The 20,094-nt window shown below is 32.0% G+C and overlaps 1 protein-coding gene and 1 long non-coding RNA gene across 3 annotated transcripts; both read left to right on the top strand.

Moving 5' to 3' along the window:
* Positions 1–6,147: 6,147 nt before the first annotated feature.
* LOC105173407 (RING-H2 finger protein ATL52) lies at positions 6,148–9,839 on the top strand. Of its 2 annotated transcripts, none has more exons than XM_011095129.3 (2): positions 6,148–7,304; positions 9,387–9,839. In XM_011095129.3, the coding sequence occupies exons 1-2, from the start codon at positions 6,365–6,367 to the stop codon at positions 9,437–9,439; spliced, it is 993 nt and encodes a 330-aa protein (XP_011093431.1). In that variant the 5' UTR covers positions 6,148–6,364; the 3' UTR covers positions 9,440–9,839. The 2 variants fall into 2 exon arrangements, with proteins under 2 accessions (XP_011093431.1, XP_011093432.1); XM_011095130.3 differs by lacking the exon at positions 9,387–9,839 and adding an exon at positions 7,968–8,174 and having other exon boundaries at positions 6,150–7,304.
* Positions 9,840–15,772: 5,933 nt separating this feature from the next.
* On the top strand, positions 15,773–18,608 carry LOC148785075 (uncharacterized). The gene is made up of 2 exons (XR_016062780.1): positions 15,773–15,932; positions 16,730–18,608. It is a non-coding gene; the product is annotated as an uncharacterized LOC148785075 (long non-coding RNA).
* Positions 18,609–20,094: the final 1,486 nt, after the last annotated feature.

Below are 20,094 nucleotides of genomic sequence, written 5' to 3'. Positions count from 1 at the left end.
TCGTTGAATTTTAGAAAATTAAAGATCAAGGTTTAACAAATTTATAAATTTATATTCTATAAATATTATTAATTAGAAAAACTATATTATTATTTATATAAAATAAAAATATTTATAAACTTAATCCCTAACACCCCAGCCCCCCCTCCCTCCACGGCCTACCATCCTCCCGCCCCACCCCCCCCACCCCCCATAGCCCACACCCGCTCCCTGACGCCTACCCACCCCAACCCGCCACCACCACTACCAGGAGAAGGAGACCTCGCCCAGGACAGATTTGACCGATAGCGTCGCCATCGCACAAAGTTGCGACTCTATCGCCCAGGTTTGCTAGCGTCGTTGTTGTCCTTCTCTGAGGGCGGCGGCGACATGTAGCCAACAATTTTTTTTTAAAGTTTTTAACTAATTTAAGTAAATATGATTAAAAGTAAATTAAAAAAAATAAGTTGTAAAAAGTTTTAATAAAAAGCAAAACTATAACGTGATAAGAAAAATTGATTTAAAATTTTAAATTTTAAAAATAATTGTAAAAATTTATATTAGTAATTTAAGTATAATATATGATTTATAGTAAATAATATAATTTATTAAAATATATTTAAAAATATTAACTTAAATTAGTTAAAAATATTATTATTATTGTTCATAATATTTACATTGATAAATATTTAAATTTTGAAAAAATGAACTTGGTATAATATCTTTTGTATTGTGATATTAATTTGATTTTTTAATTATGTTATATATTTATAAAAAAATATATACATTTTTTGTATTTTGATATTTAAATAAATATATTTAAGAATAAAATTATTTATTATTTAGGAGGGATGAAAAATATAAAAAAAAATCATTAAAAACAAGTACATTTGATCATAATAATTTGGGAAAAAGATTTGTTTGATCCTTTAAGTTTTCCTATGTTTAATTTTAGTCCGTTAAGTTGGCGTATTTTTAATTTAGTCAGTAACTTTTAAAATTGCTTAAATTAGGTCCACAGATGGAATTTTCGACAATTTTACCCTTTTCTAGTTTTAAAATGAGCAGTTTAGTCTATTTTCAATTATTTTGCATTTTAATACAAAAGTTTTTCACATGCTCGCCTAAAATGATATCAGAACCTAGATTAATTAGAAAAATATTTGTTTATATTACCTTACGATCTTTCTTCAAAGTTAGGTATTGTGTTGGAAGTCTGCTGACTTTAGTGAGTGGGGATGCATTTGGGCTCAGTTTTCTCCTAGTGTACACTTGAATGTCCTTACTTTTTTGTATAAAAAAAGCAATTCAATTGCTGACTCAGGGTATGGGAAGAGTGATTGGTAGTTCACTTGACTCAAGGATAGGGGAGAGAGATGTTTTAGTTATATCTTTTTTTGTTTGGAGAATATCCAACCAATATGCATTTAGTAGCTCTTGAGTCTAGCTTACCTCTATATTGTGGATGGACGAAGGCGTTCTATTTATGAGGTACGTGGCTGTGAGAATGGCTTCGCCTCGAAATCTTGGGACATCAGTGATGAACAGTAAGGATTAGAAACCTCGAGATGATAACAGTTTTTTGTTTATGGGGTGTTAACACATGAGCTTTGATGGATATATACACAAGGAAGATCACTAATGAGTCATCAGGAAAGGAAGCAAGAAGCCTATAAAATATGAAACTAACTATAATTAAGAAATCACTGACAAAAACCCTAATAATCTGCTATACAATGTTTTCTGAAGCTGATATACATAATTCTACACAAACAAATTCCCTTATTGATTTCAGATTCTATGAGTTATGCCCCTGAAATTAAGCCCTTTCAATTTTATATTTGTTCTGCAACATTTACACCCACTGTTGTCTGGTGATTGGAAAAGGGCATGGATCGCAAGTAATTATTATCTTGATGATTGCCGATAGTTAATTGGTCCATCTATCACTATTTAAACAAGTCAATCGTATGAAATGAAAGGCAGAAATCAAGCAATCTCGTATTGCCAATGAGCATATTACCCCCTATAGAAAAACAAAAGTAGCAATGTACCTTTCTGTATTTTTTAAAATGAAGCAGTTTATCTTCTTTAATTTTTTGAAGCAATTTGCCTCCTTGTTTAGGAAGGTAAATGCTTTATTTTAAAATTATAGAGAGATAAATTGCTCTTTATTTTTTCACATGAGATAATTTACTTATTTGCAATATCACAAGAAGTGAATTGCATAAAACTCTAAAATAAAAGCCCAATTTTGCTTCCTATAATTTCCAAAATAATGACCGAAGCCCCTTATGGATGAGAGTAATTTTGTCTCATTTGGTATAGATCTACAGTTCAAATTTTAATTTTGGTCCACTAAGTTAGTTTATGATATGTACTCTTCCTTAGTTTAGACAGTCAATTAATAGAGACGACTGATTTTGATCATTTTAAAAAAAATATGAGGATTGAAATTGATGAAGTCGGAACATGATGTACCAAGATTTATTTGCCGACTAATTTAAGGGAACAAAACTGAAATGATCCATTTTCGTTTATATGCTCTCAAAGTTTATTTTCTTTTCTGGGCTCTATCTAAGTATCATGCTAGTTCGTCGGTTTGTTGGTTGGAATTTTGAACTTTCGTCGGGAAAAGAAATGAAACTTAAGTATTCAAAAGTGAAATATAAATTAGTGTTTATTACATTTGACTCCTTTTAAAAATAAAAAAATATACTTTCTTTGAAAAAACCAAGTTAAATTACACTAATACAGTTATACCCCATTTAAGAATTTTCCATTCAAGCGGCTCCCTTCCTTTCACAAAGGTCTTTTCATAAAGAACACTGTTAGGATAAAGGAGGAGAATATTTTTGTTCTCTGTTAGATTTTCTTTCAGAGTCATGGAGGAAGATGTATATATAGTGAGACGCTTAATGGCATTGAGTGATTAGGATAGTGGAAGAAGAAAATCAAGGAGGAAGACGGTACAGAGAGGGAGGAGATGGAGAACGAGGAGGCAAGAAAGAGAGAGAGAGGAGGGAAAAATTTAAGGTTACTGCAGCAAATTAGGGAAATAAGAAGCCAAAATGAGCGGGCTGGATAAATGGTATTCAAGATTATACGTGTATATCATACGTATTTAAGACGATATTTTACTTCATTTTTTTTTTTTTGACAAAATTGGGACAAAAGCTTTGCCAAAAAGAGTAATTTTGATCCATATTATATGGGGTTTATAGACAAGGGAACTTTTCACCTTACATTATTTTAGTACAACCACTTTTTAGTAAAGTGCAAGAAGAGAGAATGGTTCATGATTTTAGGACAAGTGGTGATCTCAATCCTCGGAAGGTGCAACAAACTTGAGAAAGAAATCATTGTAACTAATTGTTCTATTATTACAAGTTTGGTTGTGAGTGTTTTCTATTCCATTTCTCTTCTAAACTACCCCAAGTATTCTATGCAAAACCCTAATTTTATTAGTGATAGGTTGCCCACTTGGCGATCATACTTCATCACACTCATGTGTCTTAGGGTCAAGAACCCCACCTATCTTTTTCTCTACTTGATAAAACATTAGCATAATTTGAGGAGAAACCACATGTCAATTGCTCAAAGGTTCTTTTGGTAATTGCCATTTTTGTCCTTTATGATCTCTTCTTGAGGGAAGTTGTCGGCTGGAGTAACCGCAAGAAAATAACTCGATAATTATGAAAATATTTAATATTAATTAAAATCAGTGTTGATTTAATTAATAAGTAAAATTTTTGTTATTAATTTTATATTATTTAATATATATTTTGAATAATTTGTTGCTAAATTTATCTGCAAGTAAATTTTTTTGTTATTAAATAATACAGATTAGCAACGAGAATTTTACTTGCTAATTATTTCGACATTATTTTTTTCGTTGTTATTGAGTCATTTTCTTGTAGGAGTTGGAAATTTTTTTATTTTTTTTAACCCACGCACACACCCACTCACACACACTAGGGACGGATCAAAAGTGAAAATTTAAGGGGTTGAAAAATTAATAAAATAATATTTTTATAATATTTCTATTTATAAATATTCAGTTAGTTCTACATTTTTTTCACATTTAATGTCGGTAGTTAAACAATTTGCAAGGTATTAATCTTCAAATCTTGTTTTGAAATTTATGTTTCACCAACATTAGATAAAAATAGAGTCAATATCATCAATTATCACATTAGAATAATTGGAAGGGTACATATACAAAAATGGTTAATTACATTCGGACACCTTTTTAAAATGTAAAATTACAATATTTTCTATTTTTTTTTAAATTACAGTTGCTCCCGCTTTAAGAATTATATTTATCGCGTTTTAAGTATAAAAATATAAATATATAATTTCTATCAGTAATTAATATGAAATAACGAATAAGGAGTAAAATTAAAAGTTAATGTAAATTTGACGTTGATATTAGTATGTCTAAATTCTAACGGTAATAGTATAGTTGTGAACAGAGAATTGTTGGATGGGGTGTAATTGTAAATCTGAAACTTTTGTTGGAAAAAAGTATTATTTTATACTTTAAAAAGAATCTAAGTGTAATTAACACTATACAAAAATTAAAATTTTATAAATAATAATAGTACATCAACAACCCCCTCCCCCCACCCTAAATCTATCACTTAGACTCTGTTTAAAAATATAAAATAATATTTTCCCCCCAAAAAGTTTTGAAATTGCACTTGTACCCCTCTAAAAATTATCCGTTTACACCTAACCTACTTTCATGCATTAGGATTTGAACAGAAGAAGCCGACACTAGTAAAACAAATTACATAAATTTTAACATTGTTATGTATATTTATGTACTTATAAAGGGATAAATGTAATACAAATATGTCGAGTGAGGTTAACATAATTATATTTTTTCTTATAAGTACAAAATTATTGCATGGGAATCTTCAATGAGGCATAAAATAAAAAATTTATGTAATTTTTTCTTGCTAAAACTCAGTATTTTTCATCCAAATCGTAATGAAATGGGATCAAATATAAACAATAAATTTTCGAACGACTACAAGTACAATTCTAAACTATTCTGAAAGTAAATATAATTTTATAAAAAAATCTAAATATAAATATTCCTACTATATAATATCAAAGTGAGATAGGCCAAAAAATAGAGGTGGTTGGGATGGGGAGTTGTGTTGAAGTGTGGTGCAGAGACTCCATACATCAATGTCAACCAACTAACTTGGACTGTACTTAAAATCAAAACTGATTAAGCATTATTCTTCACAACCCCAACCCACATCATCTCAAACAAGGAAAAGTAGATGATGATGTGCTAGCTTGATGATAGTAGTTTTTAGAGTTTCAATTATTTTGGATAAACTTTTTAACAACTACTCCCTAATATTTATTTTTATTTTTTAAGGGATAATTACATTGCTCTCTCCAGAGATTTGGTGTAATTATATATAATTTTTTTGTGATTTGAAAAATCACATTTAGTACTCCTGAAGTTTGCTTTCGTCTAACAAATATGTCCCTCCATTAGCCAAAATTCTACCGAATTTGATTATATCGACAAAGAAAGGGGATTAGAAGATATATTTACCTCCGATTGACTTCTTACTGATTTTATTGCAGGTTAAATAAATTTCTGTATGACTAAATTATTCTTTTACATCATCACATGTTAATGCATGTGGTGAGGTATATCCTCACCGTTATAAGGGTAGTTCAGTTTACAAAAAGTCAATCGATGGTAAATATCGATTTTTATTCATTTTTTTTATTAATATCTAGGAATTCAGTTAATTTTGACTATTTAAAGGACTTATTAAACGGAAGCAAAATTCTCAGGGTTACTAGATGTAATTACACCAAATTTCAGGAAGGGCTTTGTAATTATTCCTTTTTTTAATTCATTACATCTCGAACATAGTTACAATTACGTCATAGGTGCAATTAGCATTCTAATTTAATTGGTCATTCTCTTTTAATTGTACACCTATCACATGACAAGTACATTACAATTTTTATGTAAATGATTCCGTAATCGATTATATTCTATTTGAACTAAAATTTCTTTATTGAGACATAGCAAAATTAAAAAAAATTTACAAATTATCAATAAAAAAATCACAAAAACCATATAAAAATAAATAAATGACATATGCTTTATGAGAAATCCAAGAAAACTTGTGTCAGAACTTCTTGCAAGAAAAAACAGGGAACAATCAACTTCTACTTTCTCCTTTTCGACTCACTTTTCTTGACTTCTAAGCCCCTTTTGCTTGCTTACACTTCCCTCAACCTCTCAAATCCCCAACCCCTCCAAATCTCTCTTGATCAACATGGAAACCTATGCACACAGATTAAGTACATAATTTCCAGACCATAAGGAGGATTCTTGAACATGGGCTCTGTCGGAAATCCCAATCCTTGGGCACCTTATGACAACTACAAGGACTGTTCACAAGGTATCTGCAGCATATACTGCCCGCAGTTCTGCTACTTCATCTTCCCTCCACCGCAGCCCGACGATGACTCCGCTACCACCCTCTCCCCTCTGATCATCGCCATCATTGGCGTCCTCGCCAGCGCCTTCCTCCTCGTCAGCTACTACACCGTCGTCACGCGTTTCTGCAGACGAAGAAACCAATCCACTGGCCTAGAAAATGATGAGAATCATGAGGGATCAATAGCTCAGGATCAATGGCAGGCCGCCTCGACCGGGCTAGATGAGGCCGTGATCAAGACGATCACCGTCTGCAAGTACCAGAAGGGCGATGGCCTAATCGAAGGAAGCGACTGTGCTGTTTGTCTTAGTGAGTTTCGGGACGATGAGCCGCTCCGGCTCCTCCCCAAGTGCAGCCATGCGTTTCACCTGCCCTGCATCGATACATGGCTGAAGTCTCACTCGAATTGCCCGTTGTGTCGTGCCAACGTCATCGCGTTAGCTCATCCCGTTCAGACCTCCTCGGCGCTTAACCTCGACGCTTATGCGGTGCAACGGCCCGTTGTCGACGCCTTGGTTCTTGAGGTGGACGATGATCGAGAGAGGACGTGCGGGGACGAGGAGGTTGTCGTTAGTATAGTTTGTGATCATGAATTCGATGATAGTGATGCAAAGAGCCCAGTTAGAGTTTGTTTGAACACAGAGGATGTTAAAGTGTTCAGACGATCGATCTCTTTAGGTACGTTTACGTTCCAAGGAAAGATTGTGGGATCTGAGGTTGTCCGAATTGGAGAAGTTGATCAAGATTTGCAAGTGTGGAAAGATGAGACCAGCTTTGGTTCTTCAATGAAGAGATCTTTGTCTACTGGTGAATTAGTACTCAATGTCCGAGAGAAAGGCAAGAATTCTATACTCTTACTCCCTCATTGACTCTACAACTCTTGTGAAGACAATTTCTTTGTAAATGGTTTATGATTTTACTTAGCCTCAGAAAAATAAATCAAATTATTCGATTGGAATCTATCGAAAAAAGTTCGTATGAAAAATTTGTTCGAGAAGCTTTCAAACTCGATCCAATCAATGCAAAAATAATAAGATATATTAAAAGTATCAAATTACTCGAGTCCGAGTCATATTTGATCCAATTAAAGCTCGTTTGAGCTCGATCAAATTTATAATCAAAAGAAATTTAAACGTAATTTTTCAAATTCGGTAATAATTTAAACAAGGTTTGGACATTCCTCACCATTAAGAACTACATAATTATTTTTTATTTAAAAAAATATTTATAAATTTTGAAATAATGAGAAAATATTTATTATTATACCAAACTTATAGAAAAATAACCTTAATTTACCCGTAAGATTATTTCAAGGATAGTTCCTTGTAATTTTTTTGTTCCTATTGGATATGTATATATGTTTCAGTTTGGAATTATTGATATATATATATATATATGTATATAATTAATTAACTAATTTTAATATCTTTTTCTGAGAGCTCACTTTTAAAAAATAAAAAGTGGTTATTTTATTTATTTTTTTATTTGAATATTTTGCAGGTATATAATATTCAAGTTATCATCAGCTAATAAGAAATTCCGATCTTTAATTATTAATTTAGTTCCTTAAGTGACACTCCAATGGTTGAGGATGGATAATTATAGTTTACGTCCTACAAATTAGTTTTTTTTTTTTTGTGATTTTGATCTTATTATTTTTTAATTCATCATATTATATTTTATAATTCCAAGAAATTTGCAAGTTCAGTCCCAAATCTTAATTTCGGTTCCAAAATGTAGGCTGGATTGCAATATTAATTCCATACTTTTTAAAATAGCTAACATTAGTCCTATATTTTAGAAAAACGTTGCAAAGTTAGTCCATGGTTGTAATATTAGTAACAAATTTTAAAAAAATATTGCAAAGTTAATCCCAAATGTTGTAACTTTTTTACGATGAGACTAACTTTCTAGCATTATTCTAAATTTTGGAACTAATATTGATTAATTTAAAAAGCATGAGACTAATATTACAAATCAGCAATTCTATCTTAAATGTTGAGTTCAAAACTCATTGATTCATGTGTGAATAAATGTGTACATGGCTTTAAAAAAAATAAAAAACATTAAACATTTTTCCTTATGAAGGCTTATTTCAATTTCTTTGTTTATTTAAATTAAGAACCATAGTATTAATTGTTTCCATTAATATTACTTTTTTTAAAAAAAATCCATAAAATTCCTGTTCAGGAATTGTTTGATTGTGACGGAATAACACCTTTTGATGCTTTAATTATTTAATACTCATAATCAGTTGAACCATCAACATCAGTTCATATTTTTTACACAGATACCTACAGTAAAGGAAAAAAGGGATTAAATACAATTTTTTAATGTATATTTTGTATTTTTTATATTTTAATTTTATTTTGTTAGCGTAGTAAATAGGTTTTGTAACTTAAAATTTTCGTGATTTTGATCTTTCAGTCATAGGAGTTTGTAAATGTTGTCCGAAAAAAAAGCACGTGCCCCTCATGTGTTGTTTTTAATTTGGGGTTTTTGTCCTTATTTGGTCAATTTAAGGGACCAAAAATGTGAAAAATTAAAAGCTACAGGACTTATTCCTACTCTAGAAAGATAAAGGGCTAGAATGTCAAAATGCAAAAAATACAGGATAAAAAATTTTCTTCCATGCTGGTAGAAATTGATCAAGGGGTGTAAATATAATTATTCCCATTAAAAAAATACATGAGGGGCCATGCTTTTTTCCAGTAATATTTGCAAACTCCGACGTCTGAAGGACCAAAATTGCAAAAATTAAAAAAATTATAGATCTTATTTGCTACCTGAGAAATGGCAAATTTCAACAATGGAGGTGACTCGGTACATTCGAGGGAGACTCTTCCCTCCCTGCTATAGCTACTCCTACTATTCCATCAGCAGATCTGAATGCAACAGTTGCCAATGCTCTTGCTCCAGATCCAACCTTAGGAGCCGCCAACACTCCAACAGGGTTGATCCACACCCGCTGACTTCACAAACAAGGAAGCAGCTGCCCTTCAACCCCCAGGCATCTAGCAATCATTGAAGGAAAAGATGATGGAACTTTGTCAGCAAGTGACGAAAGAGACCTCACCTGTTGAGCATGACATTCCCTTCAGCGAGCACATCATGGAGGAAGAACTCCGTGTTCATTTTCGAGCACCTCCGCACCTACCTGCTTCTGATGGTAATACTGATCCATCTGAGCATATCCGTAAGTTTGAAAGCACAACCCTGCTGCATAGGTATACTGATGGCAGGAGGCTTTCTCGACCATGGAATGCTTATAACCTCAGGAAGATTTATTTATGAAATCCTTACTCTTTATTTACGGGTTGCTATCCTTGTAATCAAGCATTATCTCACATCAATAAATGCAATTCTTGCTTCCCATCTTGTGTTACTCGCAGGATTAGTTTTCAGTTCCTAGCTGACTCCAATAAGCTCCGCCACCAAGTGGCGCATGTTTACATTGTAGCACCCCCTACTCGCTACATCTAATTATTACTATTCCATCTTTTCTTTAATCAGAACTCATTTTATAAGTAATTCTCTTTCAACCCGTAAAATAAATTCTAATTTATCAATATAATATATATATATATATATAAAAATATATATATATACCACAAAAGGTAATAGATACCTCCAAAAGTTTATATTTACCCTCACTAGATGTTCTCATGTACATAACCTCAAGAAAAATCATACGACAACTTAAAACATAAATCCCAATAAAAGACCAGAATATTTAACACCCAACAATCAAAAACTCTGGCTTCAGATGTCACGGCTGACCCACCTAATAAAGACGACGGTACCACTCAAAGTCCAATGTGGCTAATCAGTGTGACCTATATCTTGAAAAAGTACGTGGCAAGGAATGAGCTGCCTACTCAATAAGTATAGCTAATCAGTTTATATATATACACAGCCAACAATTCACGTACATGCAGTCACATTGACTAACAGTCATTAGTCATATAGCAACATCAGATATAAGCAGTAACACATACTCACAACTGTAAATCAATCCACGATATAATATCTGACGTTATCGTTTATTAGTTAAGGGCCCCATTTACTCTAGTTGGAGTACATCAGTCAATGGTTTCGCCGGCCATCATCATATCATATACAACATAGGATACCCGTTGTGTGATATCCTCACACTCTTTTACTTCAGCTGTGTAGCAATATCAGTACGGGACATCACAACAAACATGGTACCCCAATACCACCCCAGTGTGTAGCTAACGGCACAGGATATTCCTCACTGCCCGGAATACCCCGGTACCCTACGCGCCATGGTACCTAGCTTAATTTATATATTTTTCATATCTCAATATCAATCACATTTTCATAAACCATTGACTGTGTTCCCAACTAGGTAAGCATCATCTTTTATTTCAACTCACAATCGTCATTCTATTCTTTATAATAATCACTTTTTCAATAACAACTCCCAATTTGATCTCATCAACAATCAATTATATGATTATCACATAATCATATCCCGCATATCTCTACATTACCATCACATATCACATAGTAACAATTTCACCAATATTATGGTAATCTAACAAATAATCCACAACTAATTATATAAACAATCAATATACAAAAGCCACGCATAATAATATAAAACCAAGTCCACGTTCGCATCCAAGAAACCAATATATATAATATAAACAATACTACACATATAAATATATATATATATATATATATATAAATTCAATTAGCTATACTTACTTTATATCCCAAAATGCTTCAGTTTCACGAGGGACTGCTCAACCCTCTACTTTGTCGTCACGTCCTATAATAGAATATTATACGTATAATCAATATATATACAATATCATAAACTCTAAATAAACTATTATATAATATTCGTACATTTTTCACCAATCTTTTAATATTCTATTTATATTAAAGTCCAACCCCTATTCCATTTCTTTTTGAAATAACTACCTTTTCTAAGCTTCTCAATCATATAATTGATTTATCAATTAATTCATAAGAATTCATTTAATCAAACCCCATATATATTTATAACTATCATTTTTAATAACATTCATAAATTACATTACCACTGAAACCTCATTTTCTCTCTTTCATAACATAATATTTCTAAAATATAACTTCTGAAATATTTCTATGAATTTTATGTCAATTTATCGTTGCTATACAATTTAATTAAGCAATAATTCATAGAATTACATATTTGGTTAATCATTCCGATGGAATTATATAAATTAGCTATAATAATAATTAAATCTAGCAAATCTAATATTTTAATTACCCAACTATATCATTTTTATAGCAAATGTGATATTTAATACGACACTAATTTAAATAGCCAAAATCATAAAGTACTTCGATTAAATACTATATCGCTCAATATAATCAATATTTAATAAACGAACTAATTAAACAATATCATTATATAAATTATTATAATTTTTAAAATATAAATTCTTACCTCTATATTTTTTCCTCTTCGCCGAGAGAATTTCAAATTTTCAAAGTAAATTGTTTGTGTGTGAATTGTGTATGGGTGTGTGTGCACAGTAAAGAGAGGAGAGAGAGAGAGTTGAGGCGCTGGCCACTCATTCTCTCTCTCTCTCTTCACTTATATATATATATATATATATTATATACATAATATTATATTATTATTATGAAATTAATTTTTTTTATAATACCCATTACGTCCTTCTTAATTTTTTAATTAACATGATTTGCTTTAAAATATTATAACAAACTCTTATTTACTCCGTTCAAATTTTATATATTTCAAATTCAATCTATAATTTATTTACTATTTAAATTTCTAATACTTATCAATTAGTCCTCCAATTACGTGAAAAATTCTACGGACGTCACATACATAAATCGTTCCTAGCTGGCGTATGCACTTACGTATGCTGCCACCAACCGACGCACGCTCTTAATAAGTTGCCACCAACTGGGGCATTCTCCTAATAAGTCTCCCCTAGCTAGCGCACACTTCCTATAAGTCACCCTTCGCTGGTGCATGCACTTACATCAGCTGTCACCAACTAATGCACGTAGTAACATAAGCCCCCATTAGCTGGTACACGCATCCAACTCAGGTATCATTAGCTAACACATACATCTTACAAGAAGCTATTAGCTAGCGCACTCACTTCAGTTTGTATCTGCCTTCTGTTGACACATCTATTTTAGCGTAATGCTAATAAAACTTGCTTAAGCTAACTTACTACTTGAGTTCTATCCTTGCTCATTTACTATGAGATATACTCTTTTGTACTAACGAAATCACATCTTCCTCGCTAATGACAAGAGCAACTGGATACGTACGCTTGCATCAGTTGAGCACAACAGGTCAACATTTCTTACCCTATAACAGGTTGCCCAAACCTACAGTCTTATCGCAGTAAAAGTCTAGCTACTTGTATTAAGAATTATCTTATCATACTTAGTATTGTTCTAACACCTGTAGGAAGCATTGTTATGTAGCAAATAAATTAGGTATTCTTCAATCAAGTATTTATACTAACCTACATAAACGACAAAGCATAGTAGAAAGGACTCTCTAGCTAGAGTCTTTCATCTTGTCAGCATTACTCGAGAAGCTCAGCAGGAAAATTCTTCTCTTTTTTGCAGGGCAGTCATCTACTCCAGACATCCAACTCACGATTTGCACTCCTAGAGTGGGAGAATTATGATGCCTTCTAAAATTATTCGGTCAATCCCACAAACAAGGCATACTAACTCAGCTTCCTAAGAGCCCAACTCATCAGCAGGACATATAAGAGCCACTAGCGAGATGGATAAAGCCCACTAGCAGGGGGAATAAACCTCATCAGTAGGGAAGAAATGCCCACATGCTTATTTGCTACTTTACTAAACTGGCAGACCCTAGGAATAGGTTCATTTCAGCCGGACACGTCATCATACAATTGGATGGACACGTTATATAGCATGCCAAGATGTTTGTACACGTCATCCTAAAATATCTCGAGGTGGTTCTAAGTAAATCTGTTGCAAATGAGTTGGAAAATCTACACTAACCAACTCCCCAATTTTTAGACACATTTAGCAGAGTTCAGTCCAGCTCACGTATCTCAGTCAATATTTATCCAAATAACCAACGGTTTGTTGCCGATGACAACCAACTCAAAGAACTTTCTAATGGCTTATGGAACTCAGTAATTGACCACGTATCCAGCTCTATACAAGCTTATAAATAGAGGTCTTGTGCAGGCTTATGGAACATCATTTTTCATTCTCAAACTCTTACTCTCTTGCATTATTCTCTTTCGATTTTTAAGCTATTTCAAGCTTATATTTTGCACTCCATATGAATATATACACTTTAATACCATTTTATACCATTATTCTCACTTTAATTCAATTTTTTTCCCTTTTATTTCTTCATAAATCGTTACTAACTTAAGTATCAGAATGCTAACTTCTGTTTTGTAGGGCTAGTCCTTCGATTATCTTAGGATTTTCTTAAAGATCCTTCGACCCTTGTGGTTTGGTCAAGTTTCTGATAGTATCACTACCCTACAAAGCTAAGAACTAAAATACCAAAATGCAAAGATATAGGATGAAAATTGCATTTAAACCAAGAAAAAAAGTAATAAAATTGTAATTCTAAACCAAGCAAAGTTTATTCAATATCTATCATATGGCTCATACATCATTTACATGATAAATATAATATATTTATTTTCTAATTTTACCACGTGATAAGTTTTTGGATAAATTATAAGGGACTTTCCTAAGATTCCCCTTAATTGTAAATATCCTCTCGTAAATACCCCCTAAATTTACAAATATTCTCCTACAATGAGTTACCAGAAAATGTATTTATAATTTAGAGGGGTATTTATAATTTTTTAAATAATAAGAAAATATTTATAATTATCATAAATTTCAAAGAAGTCCATTATAATTTATTTATTTATGTATTTATTTTGAGAAAATGGTGTTTGGCAAACAGTCCAAATCAAGTGTCGACGGCGTTGGGCAAACGAGTGTATCATGACATATGTGAGGTTATATGTATCTATCAATCATAATGTAATATTAAAATTGAAATAAACAGTAATGCATCAACTATATATAAGAAAACCATTATAAAATTACAAGTTCATATGTTTGGTTACTATAATTTTGTTTAACTTTTGGATATATTAAAATTAGGTATGAATTAATAAAATATTACTCATTTCTAATTTTGCTACATGATATTTCAGACCATTACATGTGATGTGCGTAATTATTTTTTAAATTTGCTTACATTATATCCGTAAACAAAATTCCAAATAGCTAATTAAGATATGTGAATTACAATCTCTATAAGGCAAAAAACGGTAAGATGTACGATTTCATGTAAACTGACATATTTAAAAGAGATCAGATGGTCACTATGAGTCCGTACATATTTGGTTTAGATTGAGTCGGGGTCTAGCTAGTCGGAACAACTTGAATAAAAAGGCGCAGATGTTGGTCTGTTTCGTAATTAATTAAAATATTAGGAGCATTTGGTGTGTTCATGACCTTCATGTGATAACACCTAGCGAAAATAATATTTTTTGTCCCACGAGTTAGGCCTTTTTCACTTTTGATACCATTTAATATGGGATTAACACTTTTAATACATCATTTACAAAAATCAACACTTTTGCTCTTCTTTCACTTTTTTCTTTATAATTAGATGGTGAAGGCCATGTGCCCATCACATGACTGTTAAGTTTCTTTTAGCTGAAGGAAAAATTAACACGTTTTCAGCATGAAATCACTTAGAGGAGGGAATATAACTACTTTGAGGTGAAATAATAAATCTTAAAGGAGATTAGGACAAAAAAAAGGGGAGTTCTCTCTTCTCTCATAAAAAATTAACTCCCACCCTTCCCATATTTGTGTAATTTGAAATCAAATAGAAGCAACACAAAAAATCGACTAAATTGCATATTTGGTCCCACAAAGAAGGTCGGTGCCCTTTTTGGTACTGTGTCCCGAAAGGTTAAAAATAGTTGCAATGTTGGTCCCATTTTCATTTTTTTGTCAATACTTAACGGAAAGGGTCAAAGTGTCATTAGTTGATTGTAGGGGTGTTCAAAGTTCGGTTAAATCGGCAACCGAACTGAATCGAATTTTTTGTTTTTTTTGTTTTAATTTTGGTTTTTTAATCGATTTTTTTGAACGGTGACCAAATCGAATCGAAAATCCGATAGTTTTATATTATATTATTATATATTATATATTCTATTATATTTATATATTAATAAATGATTATAATATAAAATAAAGATAGAGAAGAAAAGAATCTTTCTCACAGAAAAGAGAAAAGAGAAAACACGACAATTATTCTGTTCTCGTTCTCCAGTGCAATCTCCACCACTCTCTCCACGCTCCAGTCGGTGGCAACAACCATTCTCTCCACCAGTCTTCTCCCTCGTCTTCTTCGTTCTCACTTCTCAGGTAATTTTTCTTTCTTACAAAGAAAAAGAAATTCAAAAATTTTGACTTACAAGTTTTACTTTGAAGGTGTTTGATGAAATGCCTAATAGAAAATTTTTATTTTTATTTTTTTTTTTTTATTTGATTGTATGCTTGATCTTGCAAGACCAAGTAAAATTGTTGCTATAATCCGTTTGTAGGCTTGTAGCTTCAAGATTAGAGGTACTTTTTATTAGTTTTTGAGTGTTAAACGAGATTAATAGACTAATAGTTTCCATGTACTCACTAGCCTACTTTGAAACCTAGTTTCAATGCACCGAAACAAACATAAAACTTATCAAACTTTTTAGTTGCATTACCATCTATGCTATCTTGAATTGATATTAGAATTGAGGACCCTAGATTACTTTTCTTTAACTCTTTAGCATAATCTCATAATCGTGAATATTGTTCTTCATCAGACCCCTGAATATGTTTTAAAGCCTTCTCCTTAGTCCTATATGCCTGATGCTTGGAAATTGTCTGTAGCACCCTGTAACGACACTATGACTATATCTCCTCTAAGGCCATACTTAAAATAAACCCTAGTTGTACAAGTGAATAAGCACATAACACAATCCCTACTGTTTATATATATACATGTAATTTCATCGGCACCACTAGCAAATTGATCATATAATACACAAGATTATATGCGTATCTATCAAATACCACAACATGAAACTCTTATAATTAGTTCATAAGTCATTCTCATTTTAGTTCATATTTACACAACTCTAAAAGGTGATTTCTTTCTTTAAAACATCTTACAAGCTTAGCCAAGAGGGTGTTTGGCTAAGTTTTTTTAAAACATGCACAAAGGATGATTTTCGATGCTGCCCCGCCGGCTTTCTAGTATTCTAATTGTAACCAGGATGGTGCGCCTGATGATGGTATAAGGTCCTGTCCTACTGATGTCGGGCCTAGTTCATATTATAGCAGAGCCCCTATGATTATGTGTCTGGCCTGGCAGATCGATTTCACGATGTAGTTCATGCTGCCGAGCAGTTGTTGTGGAATGGTTGCACCCAATCTCAATTGGCATATGCTGCTGAGTTGGTGAATTTCAAACCGAGGATCATATTTTTGGGTGAATATATGATTGAATATCCCAATAGGCTGATCATATATTACCCGCAACCACACCCTACCCCTGAATTATTATAATACGAAGAAGTTGATAAGAGACTTGGATTTACCTGTTGAGAAGATTGATGCGTGCAAGAATGATTGCATGTTGTACTGGAAGGACGACATTAATTTAGATTACTGCAAGTTTTATGGAGAAGCTCGGTACAAGCCGACTAGGGAGCGAAATCCTAACCATAAGAATACCCCATATTCCATTCTTATGTACCTGTCGATTACTCCTTGCCTGCAAAGGTTGTATGCTTTAGAAGCGACTGCCTAACATGTGACGTGGCATGCCAACCATCAAATGGAGGAGGGATCCATGTGCCATCCATCTGATGCAGAGACATATAAGCATTTTGACCGAATATATCCCGATTTTGCAACAGAGCCTCGTAATATTAGACTTGGTTTGTGCACAGATAGGTTCGCACCATACGGGCAGTACGGTCGTACGTATTCATGTTGGCCCATTATACTTAAAGCGTACAATCTCCCACTTTGGAATGTGTATGAGTTCTGAGTATATGTTCCTGAAGATGGTGATCCCTAGCAATTCAAATTTGAAACTTCTCATTGATGTTTACCTGACGCTGCTGATCGAGGAGTTGCAGAAATTGTGGCATGCGGGTGTACTGACGTGCGACAATGCAAAGAATGAGAAATTCACGATGCGCGCCGCTTTGATGTGGAACATGAAAGTCCTGTTTGCTTATGGGATGGCGTCTAGATAGAGTATCGCTGATGTTATAGGGTGTCCAATTTGTCGCTCCCACACGACTACGGTAGCAAGCTCAAGTGGATAAAAAAAACATCTTCTGGGAGCTCGAGTACTAGTTGACGCATCTGATACAAGACAATCTTGACATCATGCACATTGAGAAAAAATATTTGACAATATATTCAATATCGTGATGGATATAAAGGGAAAAACGAAGGACAATTTGAATGTATGGAAGGACCTGAAGATTATATGCAATCGACCGGAGCTTGAGGTTGATGAAAAGAGGTCGAATGTGATGTCCAAAGCCGTATATACTCTGACCAAATAGCAGAAAAGGGTGATATGTGAATGGATTAGTCATCTAAAGTTTTATGATAGTTATGCATCTAATTTGGTCCATGGTGTCGATATGAAGGAGCTGAGGCTTCACGGCATATAGAGTTATGATTGTCACGTATTCATGTAGAAGTTGATTCCGATTGCCTTCTGTAAATTGCTTCCTGAGCCTGCATGGAGTACGTTGATAGAGTTCAACCTTCTATTCCAAATTCTATGTTCGACGACGCTCGATGTAAACAAGGTACAAGAATTGGAAGGTAGTGTCTCTACCATCTTGTGCAACCCCGAGAAAATATTTTCACCAGCTTTCTTTGACTGTAATAGTTAGTGAAAGGTTGTGAACTTACCTTTAAATTTAATAAAGTTGTTATTCAATAGTTTGGTATTTTTGTTGGTAAAGGATATTTGTTTGATTGGTTGTTTAAAATTCGTGTTGAATGCAATAAAATTTCTATTTCTGATTCTATTGTTATGAATATTGAATTATCTAATATGTGACACAGTAGATTAGGTCATTTAAATTTAGGTTCTCTTAAATGAATGATGAATCTTAATTTAATACTTAGTTATAATACAAATTGAGTGCATAAATGTCAAATATGTGTAGAACCCAAATAAGTAAGGTTAAATTGATAAAATGGAATTTAGGAATACTTGATTTAGTTCACCCTAAACTGGTAAGAAACTTAAACGACTAAGATCTGATAGGAGAGGAGAATATGATTCGAGTGCATTTAGTGAATATTACAAAAACTTTGATGTTATTCATGAAGAAACGCTTCCATATTCAGATGTTTTAGTAGCTTATAAGATGTTGGATCTGATTTTAAAAATAAGCTCCTAAAGTGTTTGGATAAAGTATGATGTTAAAACTTGTATATAAGATATGAAAACATATTATAAGATGTTAGAGTGTTTGGCATAATAAGGTATTTTATTCGTAAAATGACTAAAATGCATGATACTATAGCATCAAATAAGTTGTTATTTCTTGACATAGCTTTAAAATTTTTTAAAATACTTTTATAAATAGAACACATTAGCTTAATTCAAAATAAAAATTTAATAGATAATTTTTTACATTAAAAAATAACGAATTATTACCTAAACTTTTGAATAAAAATAGTATATATGTACATTCACGCTAGTCGAATATTGATTTAGATATATACTTTATATTTTTTTAGTTAATGCAATGATTATTTCTAGTTATATAATTTATAATGTCTTGAACTTATATTTTTCAGTAAATATATATCAATAACAATCTTATTTTTATTTAATTATAATATTTATTATTAAATAATTGAGTATTTTTTCTTTTTCGAATGTTAGAAAAAGAATATTTTCGAATGAGAGAGAGAGTGTATGAAGGAATATTTTTGTTTTATGACATATTAATTTTATATAACTTATAAAATCTTATAAAAAAAGTTATTATTTTTTTTTTTTTGTAAAGAGCTTATAAGATTCAAAACATCTTATTTTTGAGATCTTATAAGTTCTTTTAAAAAAAATTAGCCAGATACTTTATTGGAGCTTATAAGCCTCTAACGTATTATAAGATATTTTTAGGAGTTTATAAATTTAGCCAAACACCCTTAATTATAGCTTATAATATTTATTAAGAGGAGACTCATGTAATAAATAACTATCTTAATTGACATAACATGTATAAACTAAAATGTTTTTAAATATATATATATATGTATATATATATATTATAAAAATGGATAATTACACTCTCCTCCCCTGAGGTATGATGTAGCACCCTTGAAGTTTACTTCCATCTAACAAATAATTTTTCCTATTAGTTAAAATTATCTGAATTTGCTTATATTAATAAAAAAATTAAATGAAATTAATATTTATCTTCGATTAATTTATTACAGGTCAAATAATTTTATTTTTGTCTAAACTATCCTTATAAAGTGAGGATATATCTCCTCA

This window comes from Sesamum indicum, linkage group LG11 (assembly GCF_026168435.1).
Source record: "Sesamum indicum cultivar Baizhima isolate 11 linkage group LG11, ASM2616843v1, whole genome shotgun sequence".
Lineage (NCBI taxonomy): Eukaryota > Viridiplantae > Streptophyta > Magnoliopsida > Lamiales > Pedaliaceae > Sesamum > Sesamum indicum.
Note: the sequence above shows the minus strand (reverse complement) of the source record. Positions and strands in the feature narration are given on the sequence as shown.

Coding starts and splice junctions, on each gene's coding strand:
- LOC105173407 (XM_011095129.3), top strand. CDS start 6,365: ATGGGCTCTGTCGGAAATCCCAATCCTTGGGCACCTTATGACAACTAC. Junction 7,305..9,386: donor ACTCAATGTCCGAGAGAAAG/GCAAGAATTCTA, acceptor CTCTTGCTCCAG/ATCCAACCTTAGGAGCCGCC.